The sequence below is a fragment of the Lathamus discolor genome, chromosome 1 (assembly GCF_037157495.1).
Source record: "Lathamus discolor isolate bLatDis1 chromosome 1, bLatDis1.hap1, whole genome shotgun sequence".
Classification (NCBI taxonomy): Eukaryota; Metazoa; Chordata; class Aves; order Psittaciformes; family Psittacidae; genus Lathamus; species Lathamus discolor.
The window spans coordinates 142139817-142153466 of record NC_088884.1 but is presented as its reverse complement, the minus strand read 5'-3'; the positions used below and the strand labels follow the sequence as shown (position 1 = coordinate 142153466).

Below are 13650 nucleotides of genomic sequence, written 5' to 3'. Positions count from 1 at the left end.
CAAGGGGTAGAGGTCGCAGGGGGTGTAGTGCTCAGCAGACGTGCAACGTATTAAAAATATTTCTGAAGAATTCCTGGATTTCAGCGTTAATGCTGCTGATCCTGTCCCCACCATGCTTTGATCAATTGGTTTTCTGACAAAGACAATTCAGATATACTGCTAAGATTTATTCTCTGATGCAGTAATAGTCTAAGAGTCAGCTCCACCTAAAGAATCTGTACCACAGTAACTTTCCTTATGAAGTATAAATTATTACAATAGACTTTATACAAGGACTTAAGGAACCACTGTGAATGTCAAGCATGAAGGATACACAGGATCTTTTGTTGTTGTTGTTGTTGTTTACTGAGTTTAATATACTACTGATTTTCACCAAATTCACTCTGACATTGTGTCACTGTCAGTGAATGCAGCTTAGCAAACAAATAAATAGAATTATTGAAATACAGCAGAAGTAAACATATTACTACAATTACACACAAGAACTACTCAGTCACTCAGAGTGATCTAAACTTTGCAAATCTATTTTCATTATGGCTATACTTGTTAGAATAGAGATTTTAACATATTTGTTAATGAGGCTAGATATGCCAAATACCGATCCTTCACAGTACCACAGCAAACATTACATATGCTGTTTTTAAAGATGTTTAGACATAATCATATGACGGTGTCTGCAGGCATCTGCTGGCTGTATTTGGTACTGTAAGAGAGCAATTCAGACTGCTCGCAGACACAGCTATCTTATTTTATTTGCTTTAAAAAAAAACCAAAAAACCAATAAAACCAAACTCAGTTTCCTTTTAAGGTAAACACAGTTTTGGTTTTCTTATTTAAACAATCATCACTTCTAAAGCTTGGTTTTCCAAGGCATACTTATTTTTTTCAAACACAGTTTAAACCGTTATTAATTTTTCAGCCTTTTTTCTGCAGCAGCTTCTCTTTCCCATGAAAAAAATAATGACTACTATTAAAAAGCTCTTGTTGATGAAGATACAATTTCTCTGCTTTAAATACTTCAGACTAGAAATTAAGTGAATTATTTAAGAATACAGAAAAGAAAAACACACAAACGGAGCAAAGAAGCTGACTAATACTGCTTCTGTCACTGAGAAGTGTACACTAGTTTCAGGGCTCCTAAAAGAATTCTCTAACATAACTTCCTAGTGGGGAAAGAAAAATGAGGTTTTGATATCAACTGCTGTGATGAAAACTTTTATTTTCAAATACAGCCCAATGTCACTCCTTGACAGTTATGCTTCAAAGTTGGGATATATGATTCTGGAAAACACCATTTTGCACTGCTTTGGCTTTCCTTCCACAACAGATTCCTTAATGACCTATTTCAAGAATGACAATGATCCACCTGTTTTCACAGTGAATTTTTCTCTTTGTGATGTTCACATACAAAATAACACAACAAAATACTTAGGTTCTCTACATGAAACAGCAAGCTATTTTCCTAAATCACTAATATATTTGTGAATTGTAAATCTTAGGGACCCTTAGATTATTTTTACTTTAAAATTTCAACATAACCAGCAGTTTTAGCCTTACTATAAAGTGCATGTTAGAGCACCAGAGTTCTGCCAAAAACAGGAAGAAATTCAAAACAAGAACTGTACATACTGGGTAGCTGAAAAGAATTCTCAAATTCTACCTTCCCCTCTTCAGTTTGCTCTCACTTCAGTTAACCACATTCTGTTGAGACAAAACCACACAGGATGTTGCTCTGACCACATAAATCTGCTCTGGACCATGTAAGTAGAAATGAGCAGCAGAGTCAAACAAAAACTGTTCCTAGGTCAGATGCTTTTTGTAGAAGACTCAGTATTTTTTTTACATATTCAGATATAAAGTCTCTATTAATTAGAAGTTGATGCACAACAAGATCAAGTTAGAGAAATATTTAGAAAATTAAGGCTTAAGTAATTCAGAGAAGCATTTAGATGGTCTAAGTACACATTTTCAGGAATGCCGCCCTCTGTGCCTTCCCTCCCCACCCCCCACTTGTTTCACTCTTCATTAGCCATGTAGCACACTTCCCTTTCTTGAGAACCTCGCTCCTCTCAAGTTCCTAATTTTAATGACAAATAGAACTATTTAATAGGTAGTGTTTCTAGGTAAAATAAACAGTTTCGTTCCACCAAGTCTACCCTTTTCTGTCTGCAATAATCAGAAAATACCCAAGTATGGATTAATTTCCTTTTGAGAACTACTTTTGATCAGTACGTGAAACCAAAAGTATAACACGCTTCTTTGTGTAGGAACATCCTTGGACAAACACACTAGAAAAGATGGAACTTGCCATTAAGATCTAAAGTTAAAACAACAACTTCCCCATTTAAATATATACATAGCTAGCCATGTAGCTAGGAGGAGGTACCCACTGCCTTGCAATGAACTGTGTAACTATCCCTGTCTTTTACCAGAATGAGCTCCTGAGCTGCATGGAGGTCTTGGCAGATCTGCAAACAGTTGCTTACAATGTCAAGGCAACAACACACAAGCAACAGCAGGAACGTGCTGGTATCCATCTAGCAGGCAATATGAATACTCTGGGCATGGGAACAGTGATCGAGCAGAGACTACTGCACCAAAAACTCATGTTCCCTAGTAACACTGCTGTTCATCCAACACAATCCCACTGTACTGAGTACTGGCAGCCAACTGTTTTCTTCCTATCTACAAGCTAGTCTAAGTTTCACCAAATTCTCAAACCCTGGTACTGGTTTAGGCGTCACAGTTCCCAGATGTACAAAGTTGCAGGAATATGTAATTCAAATCAAGCACACAGATTTGGTCAAACTGTATACAAATACAGACCAACCAGCAATTCTCTCAGTCCCAGGAGTGAGGTTTTTTGTACTCAAGATTCCAGGAAAAGTGAGACAAATAGGCTACAGATCAAGCCTTCTCCAAGCTTCTGATACTCCAACCCATCACAAAGAACTTTTAAACAGACAGTGCAGAGTTAGTAGCTTTCTATGCATAGTGTGACAGACTAAATATTCCCCTGAGCTGAAGGCGAGATTTCTGGAATCTCCTATTATAGACAAATGCATAAAAAGGTACTATTCTAGAGTAACTGACCTCTAAGTAACTTCTTCAGTGACCTTAAAAAAAAAAAAAAATATAAAATCCCCACTGCAAATACAAGATTTAATATTCTGTATTAGCATTTCTTTCCCTAATTATGCTACAGACAGTGTTAAGCAAATCCCAATGCTCTCTTTTCTGCTCCTCTGAAGCCTTGGGATGAATATCACAAAAGGGTAACATTTTTTGTTACTGTGATCCAAATGTTATTGTATTGCTCCCTTCACCTACAAAATCACATCTTCCATTGTGACTGAAGCAAAGCAAGCAAGTAAAACCAGATTGTGCCTACGGATTGGGAACACGAAAGAAACATTAATGTAAATACTTCTTTGAGCTTGTTCTCCATTTGTCTGCCCCCTCAGGAAACGAACAGTCTATTCCTGTATCAGTTCTACCTCCCTCATAATCTCCTAAAATTCCATTAAGAGTGTGCATATTATAAAGCATCTATAGGACTCATTACTGATCGCCACCTAGCATACTGCTCAGGAACTTCTACCTGATATTGTATTTTGTTCCCAATTTAATAAACATCTTCCACAGGAAATGCTTTCCAGCATTTCAAATAACACATATGCATACAACCTCAACTCCACTAACACACATATTAGACAACCATCTATCACTTCTGAGATTAAGAAGTTATTAATTTCTTCCAAGAGGAGAAATTAATTACACATAGAGTGAAAGAAAGAATTTTGTAGTGGTCTCAAGTGTCCTAAATAAAAGGGAAGGGAAAAAACATTTCCAAAAAAGCCCAAAGGCCATGTTTAGAAAGAAAAAAAGGCAGTTTAAAGGCGTCAAACAAGATATCCCCAATGTAGTTTCTGTTGTGAAAAATTAGCATCAAAAGGTGAAATCAGTCAATTTCACAACAGAATTAAACTTTTTCTAAACAACTATTTAAAAATCCATTTTTGTATCACATATCAGAACTGAAATACTTTAATCGAAGCAACTCACAGGACTGCAAAAATTTCAGTAAGATTCAGTCCTCTTGGGTACAGAAACAATGAAAATCCAGTGACATCACAGGCCTATGCTGATTTTAAATAGACCATTTCAAATACAACCTAGTCCACCCATGTGTCATTATTGCTAGAATACAACCAGGAAAGAGACATTTTTCATTAAAAGGTAAATAAGTGTGGGGGGGTTTTGTTTTTCAAAAGGTCTTCAATACCACATCTAATCTGTCTTATTCTCCAGCATGCTGGCTTCCCATGACAAGACACTCTGTGAACTCCATCAAAAAAAACACTGCATATCTTAAACACGTTTTGTGTGATCCCGCTCTGTTTCACAGAATGCAGAAGTGTCACTCTTTGAATAAGTAAGAAGTTACGATGATATCTACCTGAAAGGTCAGGAATATCAAGCCTTTCTAGAAAAGAAGGGGATGAACAACACATAAAGATCTTAAGCACACCTTAAAATATTAAATAGTATCTCATCATAGTACTTTGCAATTGAACATTAATATAAGATGAATATTCATTTTCAATTATTTCTGAATTTCCCCATGGTAATGTGTGTATTATACTAATGCATTTTGTTCCAAACATGACCAAGATATGCCACTTACCTTTTCATTATTGTAATAAGAAATGCTGTCTCCATCGAACTTAACCCAGCGCTTCTGAAACACACATTTGCTGTGAATGAAAAATTAATACAATTAAAATTCTAAACAAAACACTGACTTTAAAGAATTTCTCTAGCACAAGTTATAGAAAGGAAAAATCATGTTTAGTTTCCTGTGTTTGGGCCTAAACCTTCTGAAAATTAAAATATATCTCACCCCTATTGTATCTTTTCAAAAGGAGAATGCTGATGTCAAATATAACAAAAATATGCAAAAATAAGAAGTTTGGTATTACTGGACTTCTTTTACAAATCAGTGTCTTCACATTTTTAATAAGTTCAGTTTCCATTCTATTTCTTCCCCATATGCTCTATCTGAAGTGACAGATCAAACTGTAATTTTGCAAGAAATTAACAAGAATGAGAACTGACTGTTTTTATTGGAGGCAAAGAAATATCCTGAGCACAGAGCATACCTTTAAGTGTCAAAATCTCTGCAAGATAGTTTCAAAAAAGGAAAACTGAGAATCTAAAATGTCCATCTCATTGCTGTGCTTATGAGAAGGACATTTCTCTTTACAGACTATGATATCTCCAGTCATCAACATCTCCTGAACACTCTTCCCAGGACAATAAATATACAGCCTTGAACAAAGTGTTCCAAATCGCACCAAATCACTCAACAACTACAACATAAAATTCCAGCTTTCATCAACTTGAAATGAGAAGCTCATTTGATTCTTTCAGTTTGCCATTAACTCACACTCTATAAGGACCTCCAAAATAATTATTTTTAGGTGAACTTTAAGTAGTCTGTTATGCTCATTAAAAACGCTGACAGCCTATTAGCTATCATCTATAGAAGTTTCAATTCTAAAATCTATTAAACAATTAAAAAAGAACAAGACTCCACCCTAACATCTCTTTTCCCATTATTTCCTTTCCTGTTAAATGAGTGCTCTGCTTTAGGATTAGTAGACTGTGATAGTTTATCAAAACTTTAATCAAATAGCAGCTCTGGCTTAATTAACTTGCATTATGTGACTTCAATAAATCATCATTTTTCATAACCTGGAAAGGCCAATGTAAAATCTATTTTCTATTAAAACATCAATAAACTTCAAGATGATGCAGTGAAGAAAAAATGAATTTAAGTACTATATGCAAAGTGAGTAAACTGAATAGCTTTACAATTTATAGTAAGTTAACTAAAAAGAGAAGCTGTACTTTAAATGCACAATTTGTGGCAATTTAAGAAAACAGCATATATTCATTCCTCTGAGGGAACACTCAGTGCCAATGGTAAATGGGAGCTTTATAAAAAGAAGAGGGGTGGAGGGTAGAACTGAAACAATATGGCAGTGCTTTGACAGATTAAAAAAAATGTATTTTTTTTCCCTCCCCCTTTGATTGGTTTCTTTAAATCTTCAGCTATTTGTGAAACGGCACTGTAAGAAAGAGAACAAAAAAAAAAAATGTAGCATTCATTAAACCATGCTTAAGAAAAAGACCTTGAAATTTAGCCAAGGAGTATCATTGCCTCAAGGATAATGACTCTGCAACAGTTCTACTCATTCCTAACAGTACAAATTTTGTGGTTAACTCATTATCTTTTTTCAAGCAATGTGTTCTCACACAGTACTTTATCTAAAGCCTTCACACTTTGTTCTCAAGTAGTACAAGATGAGTCAACTGGAATCAAGAACTATAGTTTTTATTACTCTGAGCTAAACTGCCAAACATGTTGTCAAAAAAAAAAAAAAAATTCCTGTAAGTGAAATAAAACAAAAGTTAAAGCTAACTGCAGCAAATGAATATGACATTGGCAGAAAAAGTCTTTTGGCTCTACATATTCTTTGATTCTGTAACAAAAGTAAACAATGACAATTGATAAATGTGAATGCAACTTCTGAAAGTGTTTTTTAAAAATAAAAGGTTTGAGAAGATCGAAATTTCATGACTGTAAAACAGGTTTATTCAACCAGGTTTAATACTTGTCATTCACCTTCAGCAAAGTATCACTCAATCAACACAAAGCCAAAACCAAAGAAATTAAAACTTGCTAAATCAGAACTCTTAAAAAGGACTAACGACCAAAATGAAATAAAAGGAAGGAAACTGTTGTACAATACAGCTTCTTCCAGCAGTCTCAAGCAAGGTTGCATTTTCAAGCAATTTAATTCATTAACTTTGTCACTAAACTGAAAAAAAAAATTAATTGCTGTACTAGTTCATGAGTAGCAATGATTATTACAGCTGCAAATAATGAAAGTTAGGCCAAGGAGTTTATCATCTTTCAGTGTAGCTGAACATAGCCCTGAGAACAAAGACTGCCAAACTACTAAGGCTTGAGAAGTAAAGTAGATATATTAGAGCACTAACAAGGACAACAGCCTTAATTTCTAGAGGCTAAGTACTAGTGAAGATCTAAAATAGACTTAAAAAGTAATATTGTGTCCCTTTCTATACAAACAGGATCTCAGAAAAAAGTCATTAGAAGAACTGGAAAACTGGAAACTACAATTTAAAACAAAGAACAGTCCATTCAGTTTATTAAGGAGGAGGTTACTAGTTCATCAGAGCTTACACTTACGGAAGGAAGATCCGATAATAGGGTACTCTTTAGCATAAAATACTCTAAGAAGGGCTGGAATTTAAAATAGGTTAAAATAATTAACGAAACTGTAAAAAATGACAAATTAAACACGAAGGTTTTTTTTTAACCTAAAAATGTTGCAAAAAGTCTATTCTCTTTCTATTGTGTTCCTCCCTCCGTTATTTGAAACCTTAAAGCAAGACTTGGGCTCAGATTCCTCCCATCAAACTTTATGAAAAATCAACAAACTTCAACTTGGAGACAACTCACCCCAGATACATTTCTAAACTCAAAGCTCAACTCATACATACAACGCTGAAACCAACAGGATCTCCACTTATGCCAGTTATTAATTTATGCATCCATGGCCCAATTGGTAAAGCAGTTTTTCAAAATGAGAGTTTGTTTTCACTTACTTTGTGACCCACAAATATTCAGCAAAAATGTACAGATTGGAAATACTGGTGCAAACTAATTCTGCATTTTTCACAAGAGCTCATAAGTCGTGATTAACGTTTTTAATAAAAATACTTTTTCTGAATGCACCTCATAAATAAACTTGAGGCTAGGTAACATCATTATAAAACATGAATAGCCCTATGCTCTTGCAACAAAACAGTTCGCTTTCCCACCAAAAATAGTAAGCAATGACCAAATGCAAACTTAACATATGTCATGCAAACATACATCTCCGCAGTTATACAGTAATGACTGCAAATGCCATACCCTTGAGGGGATAATTTATCCAGCCATCCTGCTTTAACCTTCTTTACTGATGGTCCATAAAAGCAAGCATACGGTGTTATTGGTTCATTTCCAAATGAAGTTTGATTGCCATCAAATTGCTGAAAATGCATTTGTTCACTGACTGAGCCATCTAAATCTCCACTTCTTATCTTACTACATGATGTTGCGTGTGTTTTGGCTTTATTTTTCTTTTTCTTTGAAGGCAAAGAACATTGTTCCACAATAGAATATACAGATTCACGTTCAGATTCTTCCAGTGCTAATGATTTGTTTTCTTGAGACAGGGATTCATTTTTTGCAAATTCCTTTGTCTTCTCTTCCTGATTATTAAAGGAACTAGAAAGAAAAAGTGCATTTTACTCAATGTACTGCTACGATGCACAAATACATGAAATTATCAATTAGAACAAATGCTGGTAAGACATATCACAAATATGTTCATAATGTGTTTAGCCCTTGTAATAACCACAGCCAAACTTTGCCTTCTGTAGCATACAGTAAAGGCTCAACAGAACAAAATAAATACAGTCATAGTTTCACCTTCAGAAGCAGAGATCATAGAATTAAAGAATGGTTCGGATTGGAAAGGACCTTAAGATCATCTAATTCCAACCTCCCTGCCACAGGCAGATCTAATTGTGACATCAGTAACTCTTTCCTCTTTACATTTTTGATTTCTCTCTAACTCATTTATTATACCATAGATTCTTGTAAGAAGAATGCTCTTCATTCGTTTCTAGATCCAATTTATTTTCACGAGCCAGGAATTCCTTTCTATGATGCTCCTAGAAAAGAAATATATTGTAACCAATATTCGTACTGAAGTAGTTAAGTGATGTTTAAATTACTGCAGACACACATGAATCACCTAACTAGCAAAGCTCTACCACATTTTTAAAAATATGCATTTGAAAGATCATATTTTTAGTAAGATATGTTACCTTAAATATTTCTATTTTAAATACTACTATTCACATAAAACATTTGAGCATAGTCCAAAATATCTGACACAAATAGATAAAGAAATTCAGTGCGTAGAAGTATCAGTCCTCTGATTTTTCTTGAAGCACAACTGAGTATTATTTTTACTCTAAAATCTTCTAAGCTCAAGAGCCACATGTCACATGCAGGTTAAGCGTACCATTTATGATTTGCCACTGCTAGCCTGTTTATCATATCAATACTTCTCTGAATTAAAGGTACAGCCTTCACAGTACACTAAAGATAATGGTAAATTCGAATTCCTACAGGAACACTGAACTCAGCCTTATCAAATATATCTCACATTTTCCTGCCAAGCTCTTCTTCCTAAAAGACACATTTATTAATGTTTGTTTAGAAATCTTTATCACAAGCTGCTTCCAGTGTACAAAATATCAAGGTTAACACTGTTCAAGAATATTACATTTCACACTTGCTGAACTTGATCTGACAATCACATTACTAAGCTTCTCAATACCTGTCTTTCTTTAAAAAAAACAAACTAAAATGAACATCTTGTGCTTTATAATGGAAGCATTTTAATTTGCTCATTTAAGCTTTGATGCGTTATGTCACGAAGCTGAACGGTGGCAGAAAGAAGAGGATAAGCTTTCACAACCATTGCCAGTTGTTTTCTGAGCAGCAGTAACTCATCCTGTACTCGAGGGCTATACCTTGGCAACATGAAAAGGCAAGCTTAAAAAATAACTCAAAGCTGGGTATATGTGCACTAGAGCAAAAATTGTGAAAATCACATGCTACCGCTAGGATAAACCTAGTGCCGCCTTCTGCCAGCCAGCGATATTATGAAAAACACCAAACAACAGCAACCACCACTCATACCACACTATATTCTATGTTGTAGCATCAAGGATTAGGCAAAAATAAAAAAAAAAAAAAAACAACAAAATCACATCTCTACACCTTGCAAACAACTAAATATAAAACTCAAAAGCAACCTCTCCACTGCTTATCAAATGCTTAGATTTACTTGAATTTCTCAAAAGGAGGGAAAATGGCAATGTCCCACCGTTACCCAATAGTCAAGAGGCTAATACCATCACCCAAGAAACATCTTCATAGTAATGATGGTCAGTATCCTTCATCTTCATTTGCTTATCAGGATGCAACCGCAAACTATACTCCCTGAAGCTATGTGGTAGTACCTCTTCCTCGCTCTCAGAATGGTAACAGTTTGATGTCCTGCTTGTGTCCACTCTGCAATCGTCAGCACTTGAGCAAGTGAATTCAGGGAAACCTAAGAACTTGCAAGTAATAATCAAGAAATGCATTTCTATTGCTAGTAGATTTTAAAACGTAAAAGTCCACAAACAAGGACAGCTTGTATGGAAAGTGAGCTCTATTTGCTCACAAAGACATATATTTCACCCAAATTAAATACCAAGTATTTACAATGTGTTGTTTACAGAATTACTCAGCAAGATGCTCAGACTCAGTAAGAGACAAAAGTCTCATCTCCCACGTCCTGCAAATCTCTGTAAATCTTTGCATTACACAAAGGTAGTTAATAGCAGCATTTTCTCCTGCAGACACCTTTACAGAAAGAAGTATTTCTTAAAAGACACGTATATATATTACACAGAAACTGTCTCTAAATATTTACTGTACTTATGCATAGGAAGCACCTACCCTTAAGGAAGAAATCTGGTTTCCTGGATCTCTGACAGATGGAACTCCCTACTTGCAGCCCTGTATAAAAATCCCCTGCTTTCCATGTGGAAGTAATTCGGATGTACTTGGGGGTTTATGCTTTTCTAATAGGTAGTCTTGTTGATAACAACAGCAAGCTAGGAAAACTGAATGCTAAAACACAGACTGCATGAAGAGTATCAGGGCTAAGGCTACATTAAAAAAAGACCCAATGGCATTCAGGACAGGCATATTCCTCAAGAAATACTACCTTAATCTTCTATTAAATCTAATGTCACACAGTACTACTCAGGTTGATTCTTGGACCATAGTTTGGCAATACAGTTTTATAACAGGTCAATAAAGATAAATTCCTCCTTTTAAAATATTAGGAATTCTTATTTTAAAGTGACTAGACTTGCAATCTAGCCAGCATTCCACAGTATCACAATGCTTAGGAGCTCACATAGTTTACTGACCTCAATTTAGTCTGACAGTCCACAGCAACAAAAAAAGCCAAGACTTCACTCTAGAGGCCTGAATTCACTAGAACTCAGTTCTTCTGTGAAATAATTCTAATATACTTGGCTCTTCAGTTGGACACAATAATAAATCAACTCTAAAACATTTGGATTTTTGCATTTATTCTTTTTTAAACATTATAAATAAATATGTTCCTTCTTCAGGTTGCCTTTTACAGAGGTCTCTGCTTCTAGATGTCTTTCTTCATGACCCAGTCAAAGTTACATTTTCTTCATAACCTTAATTCCCTGTACTTTCATGCTCACTTACCTCCAGTGTGTAGTGACTCATTCCCTATTTCTACAGGCACTCCCTTTATAAAAGCCTAGGGAAGCCTTTCCTTTACAACAGTGAAACAGGTAGAAGGGCTATGGCCAACATATAAGCCCTTAGAACAAGCTTCAGTCAGTCAGTCAGTCAGTACAAGAATCTGCTGCACTTTCCTGTATACAGCCAAACTATATTCTCGTGGGAGGTTAACTTAAAATGAAGTAGCAATTAAAAGCCCTACAATTTCAGATACTTTACAAACTTTCTTATTTGTTCCTAGGATACTGAATACCTACTGAAAAAAAATCTGAAAATGAAATGTACCTTAGGACCTTTGTTTTATGGTTCTTCTCTACAACCTTTGTCTGCAATTAAATTCTAATGGAACTAAGATTAACTATGAAGTTTCCAAGAGGCACGTGATAACTATAACTAAAAAAAACGTTCACTTACATGAAAGTGATAAAATCCAAATCTTCAGTCAAAGAAGATAAAATACACTGCATTAACTATGATTCTACAACCAGCAGAAATAGCCATTTTATTTCAAGCAGTTAATCCAGTTTAACAGCATGGTATTTTTGTACATGGTGCCTTTGTAAGATAAAGAAAGACTGCTGACCACCTTCCTGGGTATGCTTTTTTACAACCCAAACATTTCAGTGATATATAACAAATAATGCTAAGTATTAACAAGAAGGCTAAGATTTTTTTTTTTTTTTTTTTTTTTTTAGAAAACCTGTTTATGCCATTGAACTAATTACAAAGAACTTAAATCTGGAATTTTTAAAAGAAAGACACTGGAACCGACAGACAACTGACACAGACAGGCCAAGGAAAGAAAACAAAAGCTCAGGTCACTTCTGTGTGCAGGTAACAAGCACTAGAAGGAGAAACAAGACATGAATTTATGTGTACCTCCTTAAAAAGCCAAAAAAAAAAAAAAAGGCACAACATATTTCCAAAGAAAAGAAAGTACACACCAAAAGCAGCTACCATTTCTATACTTTTAAAACCACTCCTATTAAAGGATGAAATTTTAACCATTTATTTTCACTGACCAATTCTTAACAAATTAAAATTGGGGGGAAAAAAATCCTAGCACCTGTCTGAGTAGCTTTCATTTTAGTCAACAGTTTAAAAAGTGAAACATTAGAGCGAAGACTAGGACGCAAACTAAGATTAATTCACTGTTTTCTGTAATTGTGGCTTGAGATTGGCTGGGACAAGTATAAGCAATCACAAAATTAATTTCTGGTCTGCATCCTGCTGAGACGGAAGCAGGAGCTATTTAGAGCATTTGGTGGATGCCTCAACTAAGCTGATTTACCTCCCAGATCTCCACGATTCAGAAGCCCGTGCATATGCCACCTGTGGCATTCACACCATTAGTTACTGACGTCAACAAAAATATTCCCTACCAGAAATCCTGCAACAAACGTGACTTTCTGGGTATACAGCAAGTTTAGGGGATGTATGAAGAATGTCCTGAGAACTTTCATATACAGGAATTTAAAGAGGGTATGGCCAAAAGTGACCATTACATCATCTAAACTAATATGTAAGCTGCTTTCATAGGACATCCACAAGCCTGTGTAGAAATGCCCAGTCTTGATCTGCAACTATCAGAAGAGAGAAAAACCACGTTTACCTTTACTAGTCAACTGCAGTGGTTCACCACAACTTAACCTCACTTAGGCACCAAGTACTACAATATAGTACTGTACCTAAGAGGGTAAAAGGAAGGCATCAAGATAGTCTGCGATTCCTGTAACTGACTGTTTCACACTGATGCAGCAGCTCTGGGCATAGTTATCTGTCCTACATTGTTTAAAAAAAAATGAAAAAAGCACAACAAAAAAACAACCAACTCACACTACAGCTTCCTATCTTCCTATTAGTACTGAACAGCATAAACTGTATTTCAAGATTAGGGAAATTCACTAGTCCACAAATATTTACACTATATGTACCTAAAGACAGAGAAGGTACTGGGCAATAAAAAACACATGAAGTTTAAAATGAAGATAGACCATTTATATTCAGACTTCTCAACTTACTTTAGCATCTTTAGGGTTGTCACAAATAAAGGTTTCCCCATATGGAGAGATAATGGGTGGCTTTTCTTCTGTGAAAGTTTCTAAAAGCAGAAAAATAAATACCAAGTCACACAGTGCACTGCGTTACTAAAGTACTAA

At 35.2% G+C, this 13650-nt stretch overlaps 1 protein-coding gene across 5 annotated transcripts in view; it reads right to left on the bottom strand.

The window, feature by feature from the left end:
• The window catches only part of ARAP2 (ArfGAP with RhoGAP domain, ankyrin repeat and PH domain 2), a 139222-nt gene that overhangs the window by 111175 nt on the left and 14397 nt on the right, over positions 1–13650 (bottom strand). For all 5 annotated transcript variants that reach the window (XM_065699315.1, XM_065699324.1, XM_065699295.1 and 2 more), the window contains exons 4-7: positions 13513–13592; positions 8729–8814; positions 8009–8365; positions 4688–4757 (exon numbers count right to left, since the gene is read on the bottom strand). In XM_065699315.1, the coding sequence (XP_065555387.1) occupies positions 4688–4757; positions 8009–8365; positions 8729–8814; positions 13513–13592 (593 nt within the window). The remainder of the gene's footprint in view (positions 1–4687; positions 4758–8008; positions 8366–8728; positions 8815–13512; positions 13593–13650) is intronic.